Raw genomic sequence first — 27,044 nt, forward strand, 5'->3', positions numbered from 1 at the left:
CCTTTATAATTCGTGCCCTCATTATGGCGCAAAATGTAACTGATCTAATTGGCACGTTTATTAGTTATACTTTTAAGCAAGTACCGATCTTCCTTAATTATGTCTAGTACTGCTTAAGTACTTCATCATTCATTTGGAATGTGGTTCCAACAACAACAACAATAAAGTATTACTCCATTTCAGAAGGCAAAGACGATAAAAAGCTATATCACTTTGTGTTTGCATCCGACCTCGTCTCCTTTACATTGATACATCTAACCATGAACCCAGGACAAATATTCCAACTTTTTACATGTCCATCTTCAAGCATTTTGATTGAATTTGGCCGTGACGTATCTGCCTCGGTCTTCTTACGTTTTATACATCCATCAACGTTTGCATCGTAAATTCTTTGAGCAGTTATTTCGCTGTCCATTCACTCTTAATGTCCAAACCAGCACGGCACTCCTTTCTTTATTTTCTTCGTAATGTACGTTTCAGACCTGCATAATGTGAATGGGGAAGGCGTAACAAACTTAGGTTTAATGTTTCCAAGTGTTCGGTGACGTCTTTCACTAGGGCCCAAAAAATTCTATTTTTTCGCTAGAAAATAAATGACCAGAATCTGATGCGAACATTATGTTAAGGATCTAGGCGTTAGACTTGTGAGCACCCTGACATTTCATGAACACATAGAGACAATCAGTTGTAATGCATTCAAGATGTTAAAATTCGTTCAGCGTACTGCCAGGGTTTTTGAAAATACCCGCGTACTGAGAACTCTTTACAACTCCTCGATGCGAAATAGACTCGAGATTGGCTCGATAATTTGGGAGCTACATGAACTGAAGTACTCTCTTATAATAGAGAAAATCCAAAAGAAGTTTCTGAGATATCTCTACATGAGAGAGTGCGGGTATTATCATTGGCTTTACCCGACTGAGTTTCGCCACGGTATGCTTGGCTACAACAGTTTAGAGACTAGAAGGAATGTGTATTTGACTGTACATTTTTATCGATTGTTGCGCAGTATTGTCGATAATCTTGAGATTATGATGAGCATTGATTTGTATGTTCCTGATAATTACCTAAGACAGCGTCAGCATAGATTGTTTCATATTCCGATATACAGGACCAACCTGCCGATGGTTATGCCTGTTGGAAGGGCTACCGCTATGCTGAACAACACCGCTCTGGATGTTGATCTGTTCCATGCATCCAAAGTCGTATTACGGAGCAAGATTCTCCTACTACTTTCACATGAGTCTCTTTCGTGTATTTTTTTCTTTTTTATAATATGTGCGTATTGAATGTATGTTTGTAATGTAAATGTTATATTTAAGTAAATCAATTGAATTAAATAATACACAGATCTCAACATTTGCGCACCTATCGTACATAGTTTTACCACACATTCGCCACACCACACAGTAGTCAGCCTACTTTCATCCTCGTCTTTCCAATTCCATACTTCACCTCCATACATTAGCGTCGGCACCAAGGCTACATTGTGAACTGCTAATGTGGTAATGTGGTTTCTCCATATATTTTCAGTTCTCTTACATTTATAGCTTGTTTTATTTTCTTTCTAGATATCCAGAGAATGGAGACCTCCACCGAGTCGCCCGGTCTCCAAAAGGCAGAGGGGCAGGCAGAGAGGCCCAAGGGCCGCGCATGCGCCAAGCGCCGCTCCTGCGACGCCTCTCTGATCCTTGACACCCTCGACTCGGAGCAAGCTATGATGAGCAGCAGCATCGAGGGTGTGCTGTGGTCGGATGAAGAGGAAACTGAATATCTGTACAATGAAGAGGTAGCCAGCATGTGGAGTCAAGGTAAGAACTTTTCACACAATGTTAGTTCCTGATTACGAAGATTTACAGCCAAATTTTCAAATTTTTCGCTAAAGAGATATATTTTACTACTATACTTCAAGAATATCTAAATGTTTGGAAACAAATACTAATTGAATTAAACCTCCAGAAGAGTTTATCAAAATTGTTTTTTTTTTTACTTAAATGGTGTATTTTAAAGAAAATAATCTTATAGATGATTTTAGTAGAGTTCGAGCGAATAAAAAATCCGATTATGTGTGTAAATAAGACTGGAGGGCTAATGCTGGACTCATTCGTCTTTAGAATCATATGCGACTTCCGAATTCGACGAGTGACAGCATTCTTGAACCACCCATACGAATGCAGTCAATCGAAAACCAATCGACTTTATCTCGAGTGCCCCGAAGCACTCGACATTGACAATCGAATGCGACATCGTAACTTCAGCTGTCAAACTTCTTTCTCGTGAAACGCTCGGCATTTATGTTTGAATGACGAGTAGATATTTTAGTTGTATTTTAGCTTATAATTTACAACACGGATCAATGTTATGATGATAACGCATCAACAAATGTGCAACAAATATAACTGTACTTATTTTTAATCCATTATCAAATGAAGTTTCACTAGAAACATGATTTTAAAATTATTTTATTGCTTGTCAATGTCAAAATACGTATTTCAGATATACATTATACAATATGTTTTTAAAATCCATTAAATAGATATTTAATATTTCTAATAACATGTAGACGTGTGTTATGTCAAAGGCAAATAATAATTATAAATGTTGCAGTGTCTCAGTAAAACATTTTCTTTTATTTTTTTCATAATATTGCATACACAAATTATTCAACGGAAGAAGTCTGACAGCAAACAATAAAGGTTTACGCGTGGCAGGAGACCAGGAAAGCCGTGGATAAATACGGATTTTTTAGTGTTGCTACTTCATCATTCGTCTTTGTAATTCAATTCAAGGGTTTTCAAGAATAGCACTATGACAAAGCGATCGAGATGCCCAATCGACTATTGTCGAGTGGGTGACAAAATGTCACATCTCTCCAGCATAAGGCTCTGGATGAGTTTTTATGACTCACTGGCTACTTTCAGGTAAAAATCGTTTAAAAATAAATCACTGAAGAAAAGTCTACATTGTATTGTAGTTGTTGGTGCATTTGCTTACAGCACTTGAGGTCTGAACCTGGAGAAAAGAGCAAAAGGGTTAAAATCATCCATATTATTTGTTATTTTACCTTGTAGGTATCAGCTGAAAATTATTTTTATTTTTGTATATTTCTTAGAGCAGCTGTTCAACATTAATTCAATCGTCAATTCAGCACTAAATGCCAAGCCTTTCGTTTTTCATTATTAACCCTTAAGGCGTCTGTGTCCGTTTTAAGTGACAACTACAAAATATATGATAATTATTGACACGAACTAGATGTAACGTTATTACTAAAATGATAAAGAAGAACGATGGTAAAGCTTTATTTTTCGCTCAATCACAAAACATACTCGTAGTGATGTGGTATAGCACGTGACCCTCAGTTTAAATATTGACAAGTTAGAACTTGACGCCGCGCCAGCTCGAGTAATTTGGTAATTTAAACAATAGGCGTAGCTGACGCGCTATCTGCCAGCAGTTCGTACGAACTATGCCCAGAACTCTCCACTTATACGTTTTGTTAGTGAATATAATTTGAACTTTCCCCTTATTGATCCATTTGATTGTAAAAAAATAATATTTAAAATGCGCGTCTTAAAACATACTTTTTTGTCTTATACTTAGTTTCAATAATAAAGTCTTATTTTATCTTATCTTATTTTATTTTATTTTATTTTATTATATTTTATCTCTAATTCTTAATATATGAAATATATTTGTATTTTCGACACTTGACACTTATGCAATATTTACACACATGTCCACTCTTATTCCAATATAACACCCATTCACCCACCCTCTTACTCACTTACACTCACACAAACACACTTGTATGTATTGTACGTGTATTTAATGTATTTCTGTGGATATCTGTCATTGGTTTTATTCTCTGTATATTTTATTTGTTGTATTTTTGTTACATATATTACTGTTGATATCCCCAATAAATATATATATATATATATATCCTAATTCTATATGCCTCGGTATAATCGGAAAAGCCTCGGAAAGCCACCCCCGAAGGTAACAAATTAAAGTCTTTATTGGGGAGGCATCATTTCATGTTTACATATACCGAGGATTCTACACTATTTATTCAAGAGGCCCCAGGAAGGGCTGCCGAGTCTATGACGTCCGTAACAACAGGGATAGTTGAAATCGTTACAATCTGCATTATTTACAAATGAAGACAAGTTTTTTATTTTTTATTATTTCATCTGTGAATATTTTTTTTCCTTGAAATAAAAAAAAAAATATCAAATGTAATTTTTTTACGATACCGATTTCTGTGAGTAAATAAATACTTTTATACATCAACAACAACAACAAACCATCACGCCGTTTCCCCGTAAGGGTAGGCAGAGAGGATAGAACGCCACATCACTCTATCTTTGCATACAGAGCTCGCTTCCTCTACATTCATACATCTTCTTATGCACGCGCGCCGATTATTCCGACTTTTGACATGTCCACATTGTCCATCTTCAAGTATTCGTTGGATTTGGTCATGCCATGTCGTTCTCGGTCTTCCTCTATTTCTGCATCCATCCAACATTCGCGTCGTAAATATTCTTAGCCGTTATTTCGCTGTCTATTCGTTTTACGTGTCCAAACCAGCGCAGAGCTCCTTTATTGATTTTGTCGATAATGCTTGTCTCAGTCTTACATAAGGTACGGATCTCAACATTTGTGCATCTATCGGACATAGTTTTACCACTCATTCGCCTGGAGTGATCGCATTTCGACAGCATTTAGCCTACTTTCATCCCTGTTTTTCCAAGTCCATCTTTGCTCCCATACATGGCCTGCATGTGTCGGGAATATAATATATACTACCGAAACAATAAAATTGTCATTTTTCATGATACTCTCTCAGCTTTTGCGAATAATCTCCTAAGAATAAATCTTATTCAATAAGTACAAACGTACAACTTATTTTTTATTGCATTGTATCCTGTTAAAAAAAAAAATATGTATTACAACTTAATGTATAAATCTATGTTGTGTAATTCTATAATTGAAGATATATATGCATGTAAAATTGTATCGACGAATGCTTTCAAACTGTATGTTTTCTAGTATGTATCTTTGTTGAATTACCTAATAAAATAAAATGAAATAAAATGAAATGAAATGAAATGAAATGAAATGAAATGAAATGAAATGAAATGAAATAAAATGAAATGAAATGAAATAAAATAAATACATCAGGATCGGGACCAGGACTCCGTTGTGAACTGCTGATTTTGCTTATTGCGACTTGTCCCAAAAATACGGTCGTTGTCGAAAATATATAATATGGGAATTATCCCGTTATTTATATACGCATGTTCAGGATATTATTGTATTTCAGTTCAGTTCAGTGCCGAAATACGGCGTTTATTTGCAAAAAAAATTAAGTGTCTGACATAAAAAATGCAAGAAAATATTGGTAGCGGCCTTAATAGATACAAAAATACTTGTTCTAATGCTACGTACATATATATTTGTATCAAAATTTTATCTACCGCAATTTCCTTAATTTTTTAAATTTTCTTTAAAGTTTAAAATTTTATAATAAAATATTAAAACTCTTTTGACATGCACTGTAAGCTAGATCAGGAAAAGAAGATTAAATTTTTTTTTACCATTATTTCATTGGTTACCTTGATAAGGGTAAAATAGCTTCTCTATTGAAATATCTGATAATTTTTCTAATGGGTTAAATCTTGTAGACGCATTTGACACGTTCCCGTCAGTAAAAAAATATATTGTTGGTAAAAAAATGTCTTTAGTCTACGCGAAACTGAAACTATTATATTGTGGTGGGAGATATTGCGTCCTTAGAAAAGATTGATAGAAACAAAAGTGGCCTAGTTTGTTGGTCTAATAAAATTCACTTCAAACCATCTACTACAGTCCATTAGGAAGTAAATACGTTTTATAAAAAACTGAAATTACGACATGTGCCCATATTTGTTTGTTTATGCTTCATTAATTTAGTTTATAACATTATAAGAACTAATATAATCTTTTAACAACATTCTGTTTTTTTATCAAAATTTCTGGTGGAAATATTTTTTGAAAATTTGTCATAGGTATTTCAATGTTTACAATTTCCTTTGTTTCTTCAGATAACTCATTGTACAGCTTTAATCCCTTGTACAACTCTTACAGTATTTATGCGGCTTGGCTGTGGAATCATCTCCCATCTACTATACAAGATGTTACTACAGTATCTCTGTTTAAAACACGTCCGAAGAAACCTCTTTCTCTTCCTTAATCTCTCCTCCTTTCCTGTTTCCGCTTTTTTCCCTTTTCTCATTGAGTAATGGCATAAATTTAAGATAATTTAATTTAATACACGAATACGATTATTTCTATTTTTATATATCTTTAGCATTTTTATTTTCCATTGAATATGTTTTGTAAATTAAACTCTTAGAGTATATACATTATATACTCTAAGATTTAACTATAAAAAAAAAAATATATGTTACTGGTTGGTTGGAAAAATTGCCATTTGGGAATAAGCCCGCCAATGTACAATTAGCATTACGTACAAAAACAAACAAACCATCATGCCATTTCACCGTAGGAGTAGGAAGAGAGGATATAACGCCATATAACTCTATCTTGCATACAGACCTCGCTTCCTCTACATTCATACATCTTCTCATGCACGCACGCCGATTATTCCTACTTTTGACATGACTATCTTCAAGTATTTGATGGACTTGATCGTGCCATGCCTTTCTCGGCCTTCCTCGTTTTCTGCATCCATCAACATTCGTATCGTAGATCCTTGAGGCCGTTCTTTTGTTGTCCATTCGCTCTACATGTCCAAAACAAAGCACTCCTTTCTTGATTCTGTCGATAATGCATGTCTCAGCCTTACACAGTTCATCTCGACATTTGTGCACCTATCATACATCGTTTTACCACACATATGCCTGAGGGATCGCATTTCAACAGCATTCAACCTATTTTCATCATCTTTTTTCTAATTCCATACTTCACTACCATACATTAGAGTCGGGACTAGAACTCCATTGTGGACTGCTAGGTTAGCCTCCTGCGATACACATTTTTTTGCCAAAGTAGATTTCAGTGCACCGTTCACTCAATGTGTTTATGAACAAATAGTCAAATATAATATCTTTAATAAACAAATGAGTTTTGAGACTCTGTTTTTTTCCTCATTGGTATTTCTTTTTTTCTTTTTATCCCTAGTTTCATATGCATAATATTGTTGGTTAAATTTAATTATATTCTCATTTCAATTTATCTCTTATAATATTTAATGTATAAAAATTGCCACATTCTACATTTTATAGCATTTGTTGCTTTACTGCAATATAAGTGGATTATATAAGTAAAAAGTTTCCATGAATATGTTCAAATATCATTTGGCAATTTAAGGATTAAACCCATTTGAATTATTTGGGAAAATCATTAAAAGACGATTGCACTTTAAAAAATTAAGTAGTTCCTTCAGAATGTGGTAATTTTCCAGCTCCTACTTGAGACGAATCAGTAATGACATATAATTTCAGGTAAAGTGCTGGTTATGTAAAGCTGACTCGGTCACGTACTAAAAACGTGTTAAAAATCTGGCATTTACATTTTGCTCGGCTAAACGATGATTTAAACGATATGACTTTGTGAAACCTGATACTTACGCAGAAATAAAAGACATCGTTTTACCTTCAGATTAAACAATGCACTTTGCATTTTTTTTAATTTCGTGGAATTGTGTGCATAAAATATTATAAGAACGAGCATCAAAACTAAAAACATATTAAAAAGGATTTTGTTATGACAGTACATTGAACATAATAATATAACCCATACAATATAATTCAACTTTTGATTTTGCTATTATTTAATTATATGCATGGTTCCGCTTTCCATTATGTTGTATCCCAACTCAACACAGGGCCCTTGGCCTCATAGAATTTTGGATACGTTATTATATATTTTTTGTACACATATATGTATTTGTATGAATAAATAAATAAAATATAAAATATACAAATATTAATTTAACGAAAAATTCAAACAAATGTCTGTTATTTGAATTATAAAAGTATCATCATCCTCACATATTATTTTTAACTTTCATTCAAGAATGTGAAGGTGCATTTAAAAATATATAAATATGTAAGTAATAAAACAAAAACCGATGTTTAAAAAAAATCCATACACTATCCGAGTACATTTTTCGTTTTGTATTTTTTACTGATTCTTAAACTATTTTATTTTATTTGGAATTTTTTCACGTATTACATAAAATAATAAGAAGAAATATTTAACAATACTAGATCCAATTTAAAAAATCCATTGTTAATTTTATAATACATAATATATAAGAGAAAGAGTTTACGTAATTGTATGTGTGTGACGTTTGTATTCATGTGTGTGTATGTGAATGTGTGTGTGTTTGTGTGTGTGTGTGTGAATGAATAGGGAGAGTGTGCATGTCGTGTGTAAGTATAAAAATATAAGTATTTTTAAACTTGTAATTATATTAAAAAGTGTACAAGAAAGAGGTTGATTAGAAGTTTGATTATATATTTTTTTTTAAATGAATAATTTATATGTACTTTCAAAACCTTTTTGTAAATATTTAAGTCAAGAAATGTTATAGTTTTTTTTTAAAGTATTATAAATTTCTAAACCTTATTCTGAAAAACAAAGAGCATATTATTTCAAAATTTTATTGATACACACTGAATGAATAATGTGTAACGAGTTCCATACAATACGGTAGGTAACCACAAAATGCAGTGAATACAATGTAATGTCAACAATAAGACATGGTAGGTATGACAGTACGCATACGTTAATTCAAAACGAACATACAAATACATATTATATGCACCTACATAAAATTAAAATAAGAATAGTGTATAAGTTTGATAGAAATTATTGGAATGATAAAAATTAGGTGTCTCAAACAGTTGGCCCGCAGTACGGGAATTAGAATCATTAAAATTAATCAAATATTCTGCCATCGATTTTGTTGTAGACGAAGAACTGAAACTTAAAAAGTAACAGACGCGAACACAGTACGAAAATATCATAACCGAATATAACCACAATAGGTACAACATTCAAAAATAAAATAATGACAGTCGAGACTAATTAACCGGGATTCAAATTATAGACAGACCAAACTAAACAATGAATTCAGACAACCTTTACAAAAGATGATGTTTAAAATATTATCATAACAATATAGTAACCGGCAACCGGGTATTGTCATTACCGACATTGTCAGCCTTATTTTACATACAAGTGAAAGTTGTTAACTAGTGAAAATTATAAATGAAAGTGATACTACTTAATTAATTGTTTTTCTAATTGAAATTATTTAGACAGGCGCCGTGTCGCAGTTGGTTAGACGGCTTACCGTGAAACTGGTGTCGCGTGTTCGATTCCCGCCAGTTGCGAGAACAAAATTCAAGAAAGAATTTTTCTAAATTTGTCTGGGTGTTGTGGTGTATTTTTATAACCTCCTTCCATATCCGCTGACAAGCCTTTTAATAAAAGCTTAGCGGTTAATCCTTTTTTATGTAAAAAAAAAATCAAATGTCAATGGACTCATTTGAAATAATGTTGTAAGAATTTATTGAGCATATTGTTTTGAAAAGAAAATAAAAAACAATGTTTGAGTTTGTCCCAATTTTCGTAGACAAGGACTGGATTCGACCCCCGAGGGAGCTATTAATACTAAAATGTTACAACAAAGATAAAGAACAGTTTTAAGAAGGGAATTAAGAAGTCTAGGCATCCACGGGGCTTACAACCTGTCATTGGCTGGTTTAAGTGGCTACTTTACACACTGTGCATCATTCACCATTCTGCCTATGTTTGAACATCTATATTCCTTCGATTCTCTTCTTCTGTTGACGTTTGAGAAGTTAAAGAGCTGAAAACTTTATTGTTGCGGGTGAGATTCATATGATTGAATTATTTCACCTTATACTAGGCAACGCCTGAACATATTAACTAGATGCCTAGACTTCTACATTACCTTTTCTGTGTTCATCATAATATAAATGTTCTTCATCTCTCTTGTAATAGCTCCCTAGGAGGTTGAATCTAGTTCATGTCTTCAACAATTTGGACAAACTCAAAACATTGTTGATAAATCTACCGGCCTAAGAAGAAGTATAAAAATTGATAAAATATTTTCAAAAATTTCTAAATTAATAGCAACAGAGAGAGAAAATATTTTAGAGAAAGGAATATGGAAGTCTGGGCATTTACAGAATTTATGACCTATTATCGGCTAACTTAAGTGGCCACTTCACACACTGTGTAACATTCACCATTTTGCCTATGTTTAAACATCCACATTTTCTCAACTCTTCCATCCGTTGACTTTTGTAAAGAAAAAAGATAATAATTGTCAAATTTAACCGGCACGCGGCAATTAAATTATTTTTAATAATATTTCGCGTACCAAAAAACAGGCTGTCCCATTTTTATTGAATTACAGTTTTTTTTTTGTTCTAAACGTGCGAAAAAATATACACCATCGAGCAGTCGCTAAATAAATAAAAAAATAATACAATAAATATTTGTCCACCCTTATTTTATCATGTATAAATACATCTAAGACTAAATATATGTTTGCAAGAAAGTCACAAATAAACTTTGTACAACAGGCAATTGACGTTGGATCACACCACATAGACAATGTCGATTCCTTTAAATATTTAGGTACTGAAATGACTAATGATAACAATCATGGTACCGAGATTAGAGCACGGCTATCGGCAGCAAACAGATGTTATTGTGGCTTGTTTAAACATCTGGGATCCAAATTGCTCACTAGAAAAACTAAGACCTCACTCTAACTCAACTCAACTCAACTCAACCTCAACTAACTCTCCCCAGACCGGTCATGACATATGGTGCCGAATGCTGGGTTATGACTAAAAGAGATGAAAATATGGTATTAGTATTCGAAAGAAAAATATTAAGGAAGATATTTGGTGCTGTCAACCAAAACGAAGTGTGGAGGAGATGGTCAAATCATGAATTAGAGGCACTGTATGGCAAACCCAATATTGCGCAACTCATCAAAATAAGAAGATGACAATGGTTGGGTCATGTGCACAGAATGAAAAATAACCGCACTTCAAAAAAGGTTCTTTATACTACATCGGAAGGTAGACGAATCAGAGGCAGACCAAAATTAAGATGGCTGGACAATGTGGAAAGTGACATTAGAGCGATTGGCCTGAGAAGAGCAGAGGGCGCAGGGACGAATGGAGACAAATTCTGGAGGAGGCCAGAGCCAATAACGGGCTGTAGCGCCACTGGTGATGATGATTTTATTGTGTTGTGTGAATTCGGACAATACGTGTAAAATAAATCACATTTTCGATAAATAAAACGAAAAAACTATTAAAAATATGAAGATTTTGATATGATACCCAACGTAACCTCGTTCGCTGTTATTGATATCCTTGCTTAATACTTTATGACTAGATGGTCCTCAGAAGTGATATACGATACCATAGTAATTACACTTTATTTATATCGCGATAATTATTCAATTATCGATTTCGACATTTTTCTGTATTACCACAAGTATTGAATCACCGCTGACAATAATCATTATTGGCGATCCTTGACTTTTCACGCGAAGCGGCGCCAAAAATCTTGGCGATAAATACAGAAACCTTATCGTGTGTTTTAAAGTACATGTAAACATAACGTTCTCTATAATTTCTTTATCGAAATTCATCATCAGGTATTTATTGTGCTGGCATTTCGCGCCTTAAGTACCGTGACGTACTAGTTCACCGTATTCAATTCTAATTAGCTGTTTATTTATCTTAAGTCCTAAATTGTCATTTAATAACATGTATTTTAGATGCGCACGTTTATAATTGTAACTAGTTTGACATTGAAACTAGTTTATGTTTTGCTGAATAAATTCACCTACTAGGCAACGCCTGAAAACCATTTTTCAATTTTTATACTTCTTTAACCAGTTAGTTGATTCAACAATATTTTGAGTTTGTCCAAATTTTTGTAGACAAAGACTGAATTCAACTCCCTGGGGAGCTGTTTATATTTACATATTACAACAGAGATGACATTTAAGAGAAGGTAATATAGAAGTCTAGGCATCTACAGGGCTTATGACCTGTCAATGGCTGGTTTAAGTCAATTCAATTTGATGAATCTCACCTGCATAAATAAAATGAATAAAGGTGTCAGCTCTTTAACTTCACAACCATCAACAGATGAAAGAATTGAAGGAATATAGATGTTCAAATATAAGCAGAATGGTGAATGTTACACAGTGTGTAAAGTGGCCACTTAAACCAGCCATTGACAGGTCATAAGCCCTGTAGATGCCTAGACTTCTATATTACCTTCTCTTAAATGTTCTTCATCTCTGTTGTAATATGTTAATAGCAGAAATTTTACTTTAAATATTTCAAAATATTTACACAACTTATGTATGGGAGCGAATTATGGACTTGGAAAAACAGAGATGAAAGTAGGCTAAATGCTGTTGAAATGCGATCTCTCAGGCAAAAGTGTGGTAAAACCATCAACGATAGACGCACAAATGTTGAGATCCGTACATTATGTAAGGCTGAGACAAGCATTATTGACAAAATCAAGAAAGGAGCTCTGCGCTGGTTTGGACATGTAGAACGAATGGACAGCAAAAGAACGGCTAAGAATATTTACAATGCGAATGTTGATGGATGCAGAAATAGAGGAAGACCGAGAAAAACATGACATGACCAAATCGAACAAATACTTGAAGATGAACATGTCAAAAGTCGGAATAATCGGCGCGCGTGCATGAGAAGATGTATGAATGTAGAGGAAGCGAGATCTGTATGCAAAGATAGAGTGTTGTGGCGTTCTATCCAATCTGCCTACCCTTACAAGGAAAATGGCGTGATGATTAGTTTGTTTGTTTGTTATGTTAACACATAATGCATTTATTTATTTCAATTCTTGATTTATTAATCCACCATTTTCAAATAATTAATGATTCGTATTTTTGCACCGTCAAACGGTTTCCTTAAATACATCTAGAACCTAATAATTGCGGAGTTTCGAATAATTAAAATAACAAGTTCAGATTGATGTACCCTTCACTGGAAATATTAGAAGGATACATCTTAAAAGAGGCCATCGTTAGTTTCTATATAAATAATGACTAGAAGCGGCAGCGACCGAGAAAGTCGCTATTCGCTACAGCGTCGTTGGCTTAATCGAAAGCTCGGTATAATGACACTTTTAAATCAAAATAATTAAAATCACGCACGTGAAACTCATTAGACAAGATGCACGCATATATCAACCGCTTTGCATAATAATCTCCGCAAGAAAACTTGGATAAGAAAGATTTAAAATTTCTAGTGTTTCTACTTTCTATTAATTATCATTTGCAAGGTTTCACATGTTGGCAAATAAATATGGAAAAAAAAAATAATTTTAAAAATTTATCCATGTTGGACTACAACATTTTTAATTGGTTTAAATTTTTGTAGACAAGAACAGGATTGAACGAATACTAATAAATCACAGCAGACGAGAAAAACATTTTAGAGAAGTTCTTATTTTAGCTAATTAATTTTCAGGCTTTGTATACTGATAAAAGTAGCAATATGTGAACTGTAAAGAAATTAAAAATTCATATTTGAAATATTTAATTCGTGGTTATTCATTATTAGAAAATAAATAAAAACAACTTTGTTCTTTATTACTTATTTTCTATTTTTTCTGCCGACTGGTTTCAAAGCCATACACGCTTCTTCATCAAGGTATACTTAACTTACTAATGAATTTTATCTGATTTTATTTTATCAATATTAACTAAATATTACATATGCTAATAAATTAAGTATTTTTGTATTGTAAAGATGGGAAGCGTTATATGATATGGACACGATCTTAAAAAGTATACAGGAGTATACTAAAGAAAATATTGTTTATTTGGTTACTAATTATTTTTTTCTTACAATGTATCGCTTGTTTAGTTTCTAAGATTTCCAGGTTGCCTAATTGTAATATTTTATTTTCACATGAAGAACATTTAATCCAGTGTATTTATTGAAATTATGATTATTTTCTATTAGATGCTTAGCTAATTCAGAAAAATTATTATTATTAAGGCACCTTAAGTGTTCTTTTTCTCTAATATGAAGATAACTTTTGGTTTTTCTAATGTATATTGAATCACAATCATTACAATTAAATTGGTAAATGCCAGATTTATTATATTGAGCGACTTTCTCTTTTTGATTTTTTGACAATATTCTTTAATTATTAGTTTTGTAAAATGGAGATTCAATTTTTAATGGTAGGGAATTAGATAATTGTTTTTAAAAATTCGGAGAATCGGAGATTTATAAATTTTTGTATTTTATCAATCAAATTCTCATAATATCCATTATTATTAGCAATCTGTTTTATTTTATTAAGTTATTTAAAAAAAAATGTATCACATAATAAACATTCCGTTAGAAGACTTACTTAAAAGAATAAAATATAGAAGTCAGGCATCTACAGGGCTTATGACCTGTCACTCTCTGGTTTAAGTAACCAATAAACACACTGTGTAACATTCACCATTTTGCCTATATTTTTAGTTCAGTTCAACAAATTGAATTTAAGTACAAACTTGAAATACAAAATAAGTGCTTGAAATGTAAAAATTGCAAAAAAATATTCCTAGCAGCTTCATTAGATACAAACATACCTGTTATAAAGCTATGAGTATTATATTTATACTATATTCACACTATAATAAAACAAACAAACAAACAAACCATCACGCCGTTTCCCCGTAAGGGTAGGCAGAGAGGATAGAACGCCACAACACTCTATCTTTGCACACAGATCTCGCTTCCTCTACATTCATACATCTTCTCATGCACGCGCGCCGATTATTCCGACTTTTGACATGTCCATCTTTAAGTATTTGTTGGATTTGGTCATGCCATGTCTTTCTCGGTCTTCCTCTATTTCTGCATCCATCAACATTCGCATTGTAAATATTCTTAGCCGTTCTCTCGCTGTCCATTCGTTCTACATGTCCAAACCAGCGCAGAGCTCCTTTCTTGATTTTGTCGATAATGCTTGTCTCAGCCTTACATAATGTACGGATCTCAACATTTGTGCATCTATCGTACATAGTTTTACCACACATTCGCCTAATAATATATCATAATATAATAATACGAGTACCTATATTAAAATAAAAATGTAGAAATTACAAAAATATAATACTTTAAACGTTCACGAATAAGGTGAAACATCAAAAACAAGGATAAAAAACATGAAAAAAAAAAAACAAACATATAAATGAAAAAAAATTAACATTAAGAAATTATTATAAAAACCGCTAACTAATTCTTTATTCCAAAAACAAAAATCAAGTAACAATAATTACAGATTATAATTTTTTTTTCTTTTTTTACATTTGAATGAAAAATAAACATTGATTATTGACGGAACGTCTATATTCATTAAATTCTTTTATCTATTGAATGTATTGAAGTTAAAATGCCGAAACCCTTATTAATGCGGGTGAGATTCATCAGATCTGACAAATAAGGCTACGCCTGAAAATGTTTTTTATTTTTATACTTCTAGGACCAAGGAGGAAAAAGGAAAGGAGGGGAGATTAAGGAAGAGAAAGGAGATGTTTCTTCAGACGTGATTTAAACAGAAATAATGTAGTAACATCTTTGATAGTGGATAGGAGATGATTCCACAGTCGAGCCGCATGGACACTATTTGAGTTAGAGAAGAGGAATTGTGGATGGGTATTAAGAGAGTGCCTTGAGAATTAGAACGAAGAGGTAAACCATGAACTGATAAGCGTTTAAATTTTTCACGCAGGTATATAGGAGCTTTAGGACTATGAAGTACATTGAACAGAAATTAATGGGAGTGATAGTCTCTCCGCTGTCTAATTTTGAGCCAGTTCAGTTGCCTACGATAATCAGAAATGTGGTCATATTTCCAAGGACAAAAAATCTACCTTATGCATGTATTCTGAAGCCGTTCAAGTTTATCGAGTTATTATTGCCTGTCATTGGCTGGTATAAGTGACTTGAAAGAGTATAGATGTGCAAATACAGGCAGAATGTTGAATGTAACACAATGTGTAAAGTGGCCACTTAAATCAGCCAATAACAGATCATAACCCCTGTTTGTTATCAAGGATTTTGACCTGAGAGCATCCGCCGAGTTGAAAACACTCATCCAGGGTTCTGCTTCTAGTTCACCAGAACTTTATTCTTTATCCACCCGGACACAGAGACCTTAAAGGTCTAAAAGACTTTTAAAGCGTTATAAGTCTTTTTTTTGCATTCGTTTAAAAATGCCTTCAGAAGGCAAAAAAATTAATACAAAAAACTTGTTGACTCAGAATAGGTTCGATTCTTAACTTACGGCCACTAAACTGAACCCTTCCGTGCCTAAAAGGGGTACCTAAGGTCCCACAGGTAGCACATTCAATAAAAAAAAATGTTTATAATCCATTCAGATATACTTTTTTTGCAAAATCCTATCCCATAATTTTAAGAATGTATTAAAACTATCGAAATATTTTTTTGCCGAATTCTTTCAATAATTATTCACATTTATCTTTGCTTTCCTCCTATGGAGATAGCAAACATTATAATTCATCGCTTAACAGTTTAATAATCTTTGATATATTGGTTAGTTTGCAAGTGTAATTTTTGCCATTTGCAAATTTCCAGCCATAACCACTAAAAGACGGATTTTGTACTTTTAATGTTTGCATTCATTACCTTTCCCAACTACCCGCTGTACCTTTCTGCTACCGAATTCTCTGACTTTAGATCAGTAACTTGAGAATCCTCTCACAACTGTATTTTATGGAAAAAATATGAATTTCGCAGAAAACTAAAAAAAGATTATTAAACAGTTTTATTAACACTACCATGACAATTATAATGACATATAAACAAAAATTACGTCTTGTTCATAGCGTTTTAGCTGGGGTATTCCTGGTACCCCACCCTATTTTTTTCACCTAAGGCTCAAAAAGGTTAGTAATTAAATTTGTTGATATTAAAAGTAAAATAAAAGGTCAGTAAACTCTAAATTTCCCATACAATTGCCTATTTAATCGCTGTATCATGCTGTACCTACATCAAACATCTGGAAGTTTTTTCGGATTTTTTAAACGTAAGTAATTTAGTAACGTGCAAATAATTATGTTATTCGATGAGTTAAACGGTACTAACCTAATCTGACCTATTCACTATGCACGCCAATATTATTTAACTCCACCTGACCTATCATTGACGCAATGGCAAAGTTGGCTTTGAAGTTTGACCATTTAAATCTATAAAAGACATGCAACTTTAAAATATACCAAATAACTACCTGTGTATTTATATCATAAAATTTTGTTATTTTTTCTTAGTTACTAATAAAACAGATACGAAACACCTTTACAAAATAAAAAAAAATTTACTTTTACTTATTAGCTAAGTGAACACTCCTAATATCAAATAATTTATACTTAAATTAAAATACTGGAAAAATATAATAACAACCATAAAGGAAACCCCCTATTTATTTATTTTTATTCAGGAAACATTCAGTACATTTTCACAGTTTTAGAGTTTACAAAATTAGACTTGTGGACCAGTGAAGTTTTTATTTTTTATTCCATGCTTAGGTTATCAATTAACCATTTTTATTGCTTCAAGTACAGTAATATCATTATAAGGAAGAAAAGCAAAACTTAAAGTAGTTTAAAGATTAAATTGAAATTAAAATAATTAAAAACAAGCTCTCAGTAATTACAAGAAAAAACAATGTTCAAAGTAACCCAAAAACAACGGCTAAAATAGGTTTTGTTAAACGCATTTAATCAGTTTTTACATAATCAAAAGTTATATTAGAAATGAAAAACATGCTTAGAGTAATTAAAAAATAGGAATTAAAAATATATTATTAATATTTAAAGCATTAACTTCGTGGTCAAACATTTTACTAGATGTTATTTAATATTCGTATATAACCACTTACCGACTTTTCTATGTCTACCGGTTTTGAGACGTACCCGTCTCTTCGTCAGGACACCAATTAAACTAACATGCAAACCAACATGCAAAACTGTAAATATATTTATATGGCATATTAATATGATAAACAGTAAACTCAAAAACTCGGAAAATCATCAAGGAATTTTCCTCCCACTAAGGAAAATCCAGTCCTTAATTACTTTCTTAAAAATAGTTTTTGTCCTCGAGAGCTTAATACGCTCTTCCAAAATATTAAACACTCTCGGTGCGATAAATAAGAGATGTCTCTGAGTATAAGTCATTTTGGGTATGACGTATAACATAATTCATGTTCTGGGAAAACCTTGTACGGACATTTTGCTGAGACCTCTCCTTATTGTTCGACCAGAAGTGTGTAAGTGCTTCTTTTAGATACAGTTGTCTCATATCCAGCACCTTCATGTATTGCTTTCGTTTTTCTTCTTCTGTTCTTCCTTTTTTGTATCCATCTTCTATTGAGTAAGCATGCGCACGTTTTGGGTCCGTGCTATTAGTTGTGTAGTAATAACTTAACATTTGTCGTAATAACCAAAATTATTTATAAAATAACATTTAGTGAGGCATTACGTGAAATGTCCACTCTGCTACAACCAACCAACGTTCCTCGCATCGCTGTACAAATATGGCTTCTATGTACCGGATCAGTGAGTACACATTCCTTTGTATTGTGTTGATTGTTAAGTCTGTAGGATTTAGAGAGTTGAGGGTTGGAGCTCCTACCCCAGTTAGAGATTGACAGCTGTTGCTGTTGATGTTTATTTATTACATGGCTAATGTATTATGTAGCACGAGTGTTAAGGAGATGAGGAGTTGAAGTGACTGCACTTGAACTACACGCTGGAGCTGAGTGAACTAGACTGACTGACTTGACTGGTCGACTGAACTTGTTGGGCTGACTGACTGTAGTCTCTTTTTTTAATTTTTTTTAATTTTTTTTAAATATTTTTTTTTGTTTTTTTACAATAAACATAATAATTAAACAGAGTTTTAAAAAAATCAAGCATAATTACATAGCAATGAAATACATATTAATAGAAAAATAGTAAACAAAAAATCCCACAAAGGCATGGCCTGTTCGTAAGTATACAAGAAAATGTTAATGAATTTTTGTTCCTATAATAAATAATGGACTGTTTTAATATTTTTGTGTAACATAAGAAAGAAAAAATAAAATATTCTGTAAAAGATAATATGGTATTTTAGTATCTTTATAGGCGACGTTCCTTTGTAGTTTATTTCTTCATAGTAAGGACGATGTAAATGTACTGCAAAACGATGCCCCCGATTTTATGTGCAATATTGTTGGAGTTAATAATAATAATTATGGATAACTTAAATAGCGCCATTTTTGTGAAAAATTTGCTTGAAAAAGTAAAATGATCATTAAACAAAATTAAACAGTGCTCACACTTGCTTACGTAGTCCTTAGTCTTGTGACAGATTATTTGTTTTAGATAAAACATAAAAAATGTATTTTTATTGAAACCATAATCTGTATACTTCAAGCATGTCTAAACGGTTTCCAAAATATGGTTTCAGAACTTCAAATCTTATATTTATTTACGATGAGAGTCTAAGACAAAAAAGTGTAGCTGTTAATTTCGCCTAACATATACTAAGATACTGCGAATGAATCATCCGCGCTTAAGAAAAAAAACGGCATGATCTTGGCAATTTATCATGAGAAGTTTAAGTTGTTCGTTCGGTTTTGAACATTTACTTTGCACAAAAAAAACATAAGCCGTACGAAAAACATAGTGTTCGATATCTTTTAAAGATGTTAATCTATATAGGTGCGGAACATTTTAAGAAAAAACTCTGAAGAATGTAATGAGAACTGAATTAAGCTATTCATTATAGAGTTACATATTTATTAAAAGGCGGCCTCCGTGGCGTAGTGGTCAAGACGCACACACAGAAGGTTCCGGGTTCGATTCCCGGTGAGAACACAAAAATTAAATGTGATTTTTCTCAAGCCTGGGTGTTCTGTGATGTAATTCACCACTATAATTGGACCACTTGGCCTGTAGTGGTGCAAAAAAAAAATATAGTGTTAGAATATAAAAAAAAAAATATCAAACCTGTAAACGGAAAATGATCTGAAATCAGTAAATTGAACTAAATGGTTAATTAATTGTATTAAACTGTCATTGGAAGTACATTCAAAATATCGTTCTGAAGATGTCTGTTTTTTTTTTTTTAATTAAAAAGTTGTACAATTACCATTTTTAAATATTAACAAATCATATTAATTATTTTCTGCTTGATAGTTTTTAATGGGTGGCTCGTGTTTAGAAAAGGAATTCGTTGTACATTAATTTTACATTTATTTTCTCTGTAATATTTATATCTTTAAAAATATTCAAAATATGTACATATTATATTACAACAAAAATCGATGCATACAATATGGAAGTTAGGATTCAGTGAGTTACATAATATGATTCTTTAGTTTGGATATAAATACTTTTATATTTTCAGTACTTTTTATTTCGGAAGGTAATTTATTGAAAATATTTCTTTCCCAAAAAGGAAAAATAATTTTGTGTTCCACTTGTGTTGCATAATAGATAGTGAAAGCGCTTTTTTTTCAAATAAATAAGTGGAAGTGTTCCGAGTATTTTTAATTTATACCATAATAATTTTATATTAAATTCATAAAACAAATTAGTTATTATATAATGTCAGTGGAATTCCATCTAAAATTGTCATTAAATAACAGACACCAAATTTATAATCAACGTTTAAACTCAAAGGTTGGCGAGTTCGCCTATTATGCTTAGCGTACTAGGCTCGATTCCTGGCAGGGTGGACGTAAAAATTGGTTTTAAAAATTGTTCTTAACTTAATTGTTTTATTGTTCTCTTCAAACGTACAACTAACCTCCCTGCCTTCGTTTGATTTGATTTGATTTGATTTTAATTTATTTTATTTTATTTTTTTCCATTTTATTTTACTTTATTTTATTATAGTTTATTGTTTTCATTTTTTAATTATTTTTATTTTACTGTATTATTATTTTTTTCTCAGATTTTTTTATCAATATGTCGGTAGAAATATAAATATAAAATGTTAACATAACAAAATATTGCAATAGGTATTCTTTCTAGCTGTTCTAACTGTTGTGAGGATCTGGCAGGAAAGTCGGCTGTGGCTTTATTGAGGAACTTCTCCCCATTTGCTTAGTAAAGAGGAAACCACAGATAACTTATTTAGCAGAAGCCGGAATATTGACAGACATAAATAAGCCTGTGGTTTCACCCGGATAGTGTCCAGCATATTTTTTATTTATTTATTAATATTTTTTTGTTTTTTTGTACAATATTTATAAGAGATAGAAAAAAAGTTTTCAAAAAAGAATAGTTACATAGAGATGAAATACATATAAAAGTAAGAATAGTAAACAAAAATCCCACAAAGGCATGGCATGTTCGTGGGTTTACAAGAAATGTTTATGAATTTTTTGCTCCTGTAATAAATAGACTCGAATAATATTTTTGTATCATATAAGAAAGAAAAAAATAATAGGGATGAATATTCAAATATGCTGGTATCAAGAGAAATGAGAGAGTAGATGAACAAGCAAGAGCCGCAACTTGTAAAAGAACGGCACCTTTCTTCTCAAAATTTCCCCTTAGCTTTGTTAAACGCTGTATAAAACAAAATACGCAGCAGCGTTGGGCGGATCATTACCGCGCTTCTTCTACAGGTAAAATCACTAAAATGTTTTTCCCAACGCTAGCTGATGCAGCAAACTTCCGTCGTCATCACCAAATTACTTTCGAAACGACCCGAATTTTTACCGGACACGGAGCTATGAGAAGTTACCTATATAGGTTTAAATTAAAGAATGATGACAATTGTCCATGCGCTGATATTTCTTCACAGAGTATCAAACATCTGTTATTTCAGTGGACATTTTTTAGTTTACAACGCCATCATCTTGAAGCAGAATGTAGGAAAGATGGAATATCCTTAACAGATATCCAAACTGTCGTTAAAAGTAGTTATCACGCGCCATTTTTCTTGGACTTTGCAACAATGGTGATTGGACTCATAAATATAATAAACCAAAATCAGTCAACGAACATCCCATTTCCAAGACAAATAAAAACGATTTGTTCCAAATACCTAGCCTTATATATAAACAGGGGTCTAAAATATATATCAAAATAAAAAAGAAAGGGAATGTATTCTGTATAAGATTAGGAGGTACTTATTTATTTTTCAATAATTAAAAAAGAAAAAAAATCATAAAAATATGCCATATTATTAAAGGGCAATAAAATATATCATAGAAAACAAAAGCTCATATCTTTAATTTGAATCCAGGATAGTGCGTGTTTTTTTAAAAGATGGAGAATTTCGAAAGTATGGGATTAACGAAATATTATCGGTAAAAAAAGAATTAACATTTTTTGGGCCAATAAAATATGCATGTGTTAAATGTTATGCCAATTAAATAGCCTCGTTTTACAATGTGGTATTTCTATCACAGGATTCCGACTTAGACTTGATGTGTTTGAATTACTGGTAAATATTTTTTTTATTTATAAATATATGTTTTAAACATTGAAAACAATAAATTTGTCTTGGAACCATTGAAAAGTTTTTGAACAGTTTCTAATGGTTTAATATGGTTGTTAAAAGCTCCCCCCCATCCAATTATTCCATAAGAAAGCGATGACTATACAAGTGCGTAATCAGTTCGTATTAGTTCATGTTAGAACTACGGGACGCGAACCAGACTTAGGAGGATGCACAGCAGCCGGCAGCTGACAGAGATGCCTGGAGGATCTTCGCAGATACCACATGCTCTAACTAGGGAGCGGACATGGAATGATGATGATGAAATGTCTACCAACCTGTTTTTTCCAACTAACACCACCTATCGAGGCATTGAAACCTTTTCAAGTTCAAATAACTGACATCTCTTCGTAATTATGTTGTTGCTATGTCCTTTTATGGACCAGTAATTTCTTTTAAAAGAAACAAGAATGCTAACAATATAAAAGACACAAATCAAAAGGCTTCTTTCCTATCCTCTTACCTATTCTTACATATTCAAAAGTCTAACAAAACACGATTTTTTAATTGTTTTTTTGTTTTTTTTTTATGTATTTACAAACAAAATTGCGCTTTTAAGACCAGTTTGAACGAAATAAGAACATGAACTTTAATTGAAATAATGCTGCAAATAGTAAAATGGTTAAGGTAGAAAAACTCGTACAACTCTTAGCTGTGAAAATAATGCAAAAGAAGCGCCCTGTTTCTTTTGAATAAAAATCAACGATTTATCAGTTTCATTTTGCGTATCTATTTTAACTTCCAGACAAAGGAATAAAGTTCTCAAAGATTTAGATTTTTAAACTTTGTAGTTGAGAGTCGATTCTAAGTTCTGCACTTCCCCAACAAACGAGTTTATCTCCAATAAACTCTTAACTTAAATCGTTTTAATGTTTCCTCTTTCTAAAGAAGATAAGTTTTGACACCTATAACATTTAACGAATCTGAAATTTTAGAATTGAATCCTTAGTAAACTTAAAAAGTTGTTTGATTAAAAGATTAAGACTATTCATTTAATAAAAATGCTATTAGGAACGTCCATTAAAAACCGCATGATTAATGAAATTTAGTTTACATTACTAACAAAAGAATACATTTTTGTGATATAGTAATTACAAAATACGTAATGTACGTAGTCTGTTCAAAAAGTATCGCGAATTTCGTGATTTTTCAAAAATTATTTATTTATTCATGAATATCTATTTTGTCCCCTTCAAAATTGTCTCCGACAGATATTTATTATACACTTGTGCCAACGTTTTTTACAATCTTCAAAGCACTTCAAAAAATCATTTTTTGTAATCTTGTTCAGCTCCTCCTTCGATACCGTTCTTATCTCCTCAATCGTAGCGTAGCGTCGTCCTTTCATGGGCTTCTTCAGTTTAGGGAACAAAAAAAAACACAGGGGATCACGGTGGCTACGGCATTATTAGTGTGTTGTTTTTTAGCCAAAAATTCGTCCACAAGCAACGATGTGTGAGCAGGGGCGTTATCATGGTGCAAAAGCCAATTTTTGTTCTTCCACAAATCAAGGCGTTTCTGACGGATTTCTTCGCGCAAATTGCGCAAAACTTGCAGGTAATATTTCTTATTGACCGTTCTACCCTATAATAATAACTTATGATGCACTACGCCCCTGCAATTGAAGAAAACTGTCAGCAAAACCTTAACATTCGACCGAACTTGGCGCGTTTTTTCAGTCTTGGCTCGTGCGGCAGCGTCCATTGAGATGATTAAGCTTTAGTTTCTCCCTCATAACCATAAACTCATGATTCGTCACCAGTTATGATCCTCGGGAGCAAATTTGATTCATTTCTGAAAGAGCCCAACAGCTCCTGAGCTTTTTGTTTTTGGTCAAAATTTGGTACGCATTTAGCGACGACCCGTCTCATGCCCAAATAATTGGTAAAAATTGAATGGCACGAGCTAATCGATCTGTTTTGGTCCTCAGCAATTTCTCTTATGGTGATTGAACGATTGGCCATTACTGTTTTCTTCACTTCATCAATGTTTTTGCATGTTGTTGACGTGCTCAGGCGTCCGGCACGCTCTTCGTCGTTCACATCTTCTCGGTCTGTACCACTAATAAACACTGTTTTCATCCAAGGTAGTTTTACCATATGCCACAGTTAACATTTGGAATGCGTCCACGCACTTAATTTTTATTTTCACACAAAATTTGATACTGATTCTTTGATCCATTTTTTGGAATACGCAAAAATCGAAGACAAGCCAAAACACGTGCAAGCAAAGCCGCTGTCAAAAATTAACCGAACATTCAAAGTGGCTAAACATGTTGATGTAAGTTAAAAACATATGTGTCAACATAATGCCACAAAAAAAATTAAAATCGAATACACATAACTCGCGGAAATTCAAATTTTGCGATACTTTTTGTACTCGTATATATACATATAGACCTTTATTATTTTACTATTTTGTGTGTGTGATATCACACTAGTTTACATACGATACAAGACTTGATATAAACCTGGTATTTTTTTTTTATGACAAAATTCTATTTTTTGTTATCTTCAAATGGTCATTTGCAAACAGGATTCGGATTTTTAAATACAAAAATGTAAATCCTTGCTACGCGAAGAATAAATGTGACGCTAATACAGCAATAAATATGTTTAAGAGAGAGACAAAGACGCTGTTCTGTGGCCGGTGTTCATGAGAAGAGGTTCTGTGTCAGGCGTATTTTTGACATTTAATTTATTTTCCTATAACAGTCATAATATGTCTATTTTTATAAAGTATGGAAAATGAATTATTATTAAATAATAAGTCTTCATGTTTTTTTTTTAATGTCTAAACATTAGAATATTCTGTCTTTTACTTATGGTAACACGATGATACATCACCGCGCGCAAATGAATTATTTACCACAATATTTTGAGAATTATAATACATTGTAATTTCAATGTTTGTACGTTCAAATAGCATGTATACTTCCACTTTCCATTATGTTGAATCCAAATTCAACTCATAGCTTTTGCTCTCGTGAAGAATGTTTTAATTCCCTTTTTTGTAATAAATATATAAAATAATTAAGTATGTTGTTTGTGGCAATAAGCAATAATAAATATTTTGACAATACATACTTGGGTGTTCTTTGGTTGAATACGCGGGACATTGGATAAGAAAAAATGTTTTTTACACTCGTTAAAAAACAGAGCACTTAATAGAAAAGCGATGTTTCTCAAAAACATTTGAAAAATATATATATATTTTTTTTATTGAATTGAAAACATATTATACATAATTATATATAATATTCCCAAGGAGTTTTAAAAAAAAACTCATTTAGGGATATGCAGATAATAATATTTATTTAAAGACGTTTTAATATTATAAACTATAACATTATTTACAAAACAGAATAAAAATTATGATACACTACAAATTAAAAGGGTATGAAAAATATTTAAAAATAACAAAATAAACATAATACTAGGTATGGAAATAAATTCAAAATGATGTAAATATTATACAATCTGGGAAAGAAAAATTAAAAAATATAAAAAGTTTAAAAATAACATGTTTGTATATATACAAACTGAACTAGTACGAAAGTGTAAATGTAAAAAATTACTATTAAGAATAAAAAAAATAAAATAAAATTAACAAAATATGCGCACCCAGTACAGGTTAAAAAAATATCAAAAACGTATAAAACGTATAATAAAAATGGATTACTTTTAACTACGTCACAAGTTCTTCAAAATCAACTTATGATAACAGTGCTGTGATGTGACCAATCAGCAGAACACACCGACTAGTACTTGCGACGTCACGGGTGGAGTAATTTCAAAATTACAACACATTAAAAAAATCAATGCGAGTGTATCGTGTTATTAGCGCTGATTACACGATATACGAAAATATTTTTAAAACGTTTAGTTTAGTTTGATAGTTATTAAGAAATAAAAAAATATATCAAAACCACTGAACTAGTAGGCATCTTGGTAATTTAATCTAATTTATTCTCCCTCGATAAATACTTTCTATAATTTATTCGTAGTTGGTTGGGCTAATCACGTATATCGATCAATGTTCGGCTTTTAGAAAAACTGTTTAATTTGGCGTGAGAATTTTTAAAGTTTTACGTCAACCTTTTTCAAGTATATTAAGCTGTTAATAAAACTAATACCAGCGTAGACACTATTTGAGTAAACTTGATTAACTGACTCATTGATATTATCAACGTTATAAATAGCAATAACGATATCCATATTTTTCTACAAACGTTTTTTCTTCTTAGACGTTTGCTTTTGGCAGAGTAAACGTCGTGGTTCACATTGGCAGGAGGGAAGTACGTCGTTAGGCTCCGCTTATTCTCTTATTCTTCAGCTCTTCCTGAGACCTCCTGGAGAGAGGCGCCAGTGGCTTCTGTCACCAAGTCTGTCCATCTTGTAA

At 32.1% G+C, this 27,044-nt stretch overlaps 1 protein-coding gene across 1 annotated transcript in view; it reads left to right on the forward strand.

Annotated features, from left to right (window-relative positions):
- Positions 1 to 1,575: 1,575 nt before the first annotated feature.
- The window catches only part of LOC148276943 (uncharacterized), a 114,636-nt gene continuing 89,167 nt past the window's right edge, over positions 1,576 to 27,044 (forward strand). Inside the window, exon 1 of the mRNA XM_088233559.1 lies at positions 1,576 to 1,811. Within this exon, the coding sequence (XP_088089685.1) occupies positions 1,583 to 1,811 (229 nt within the window). The 5' untranslated portion in view covers positions 1,576 to 1,582. The remainder of the gene's footprint in view (positions 1,812 to 27,044) is intronic.

This window comes from Micrasema longulum, unplaced genomic scaffold (assembly GCF_059751315.1).
Source record: "Micrasema longulum isolate JH-2025_06_02 unplaced genomic scaffold, ASM5975131v1 h1tg001122l, whole genome shotgun sequence".
Taxonomy (NCBI): Eukaryota; Metazoa; Arthropoda; class Insecta; order Trichoptera; family Brachycentridae; genus Micrasema; species Micrasema longulum.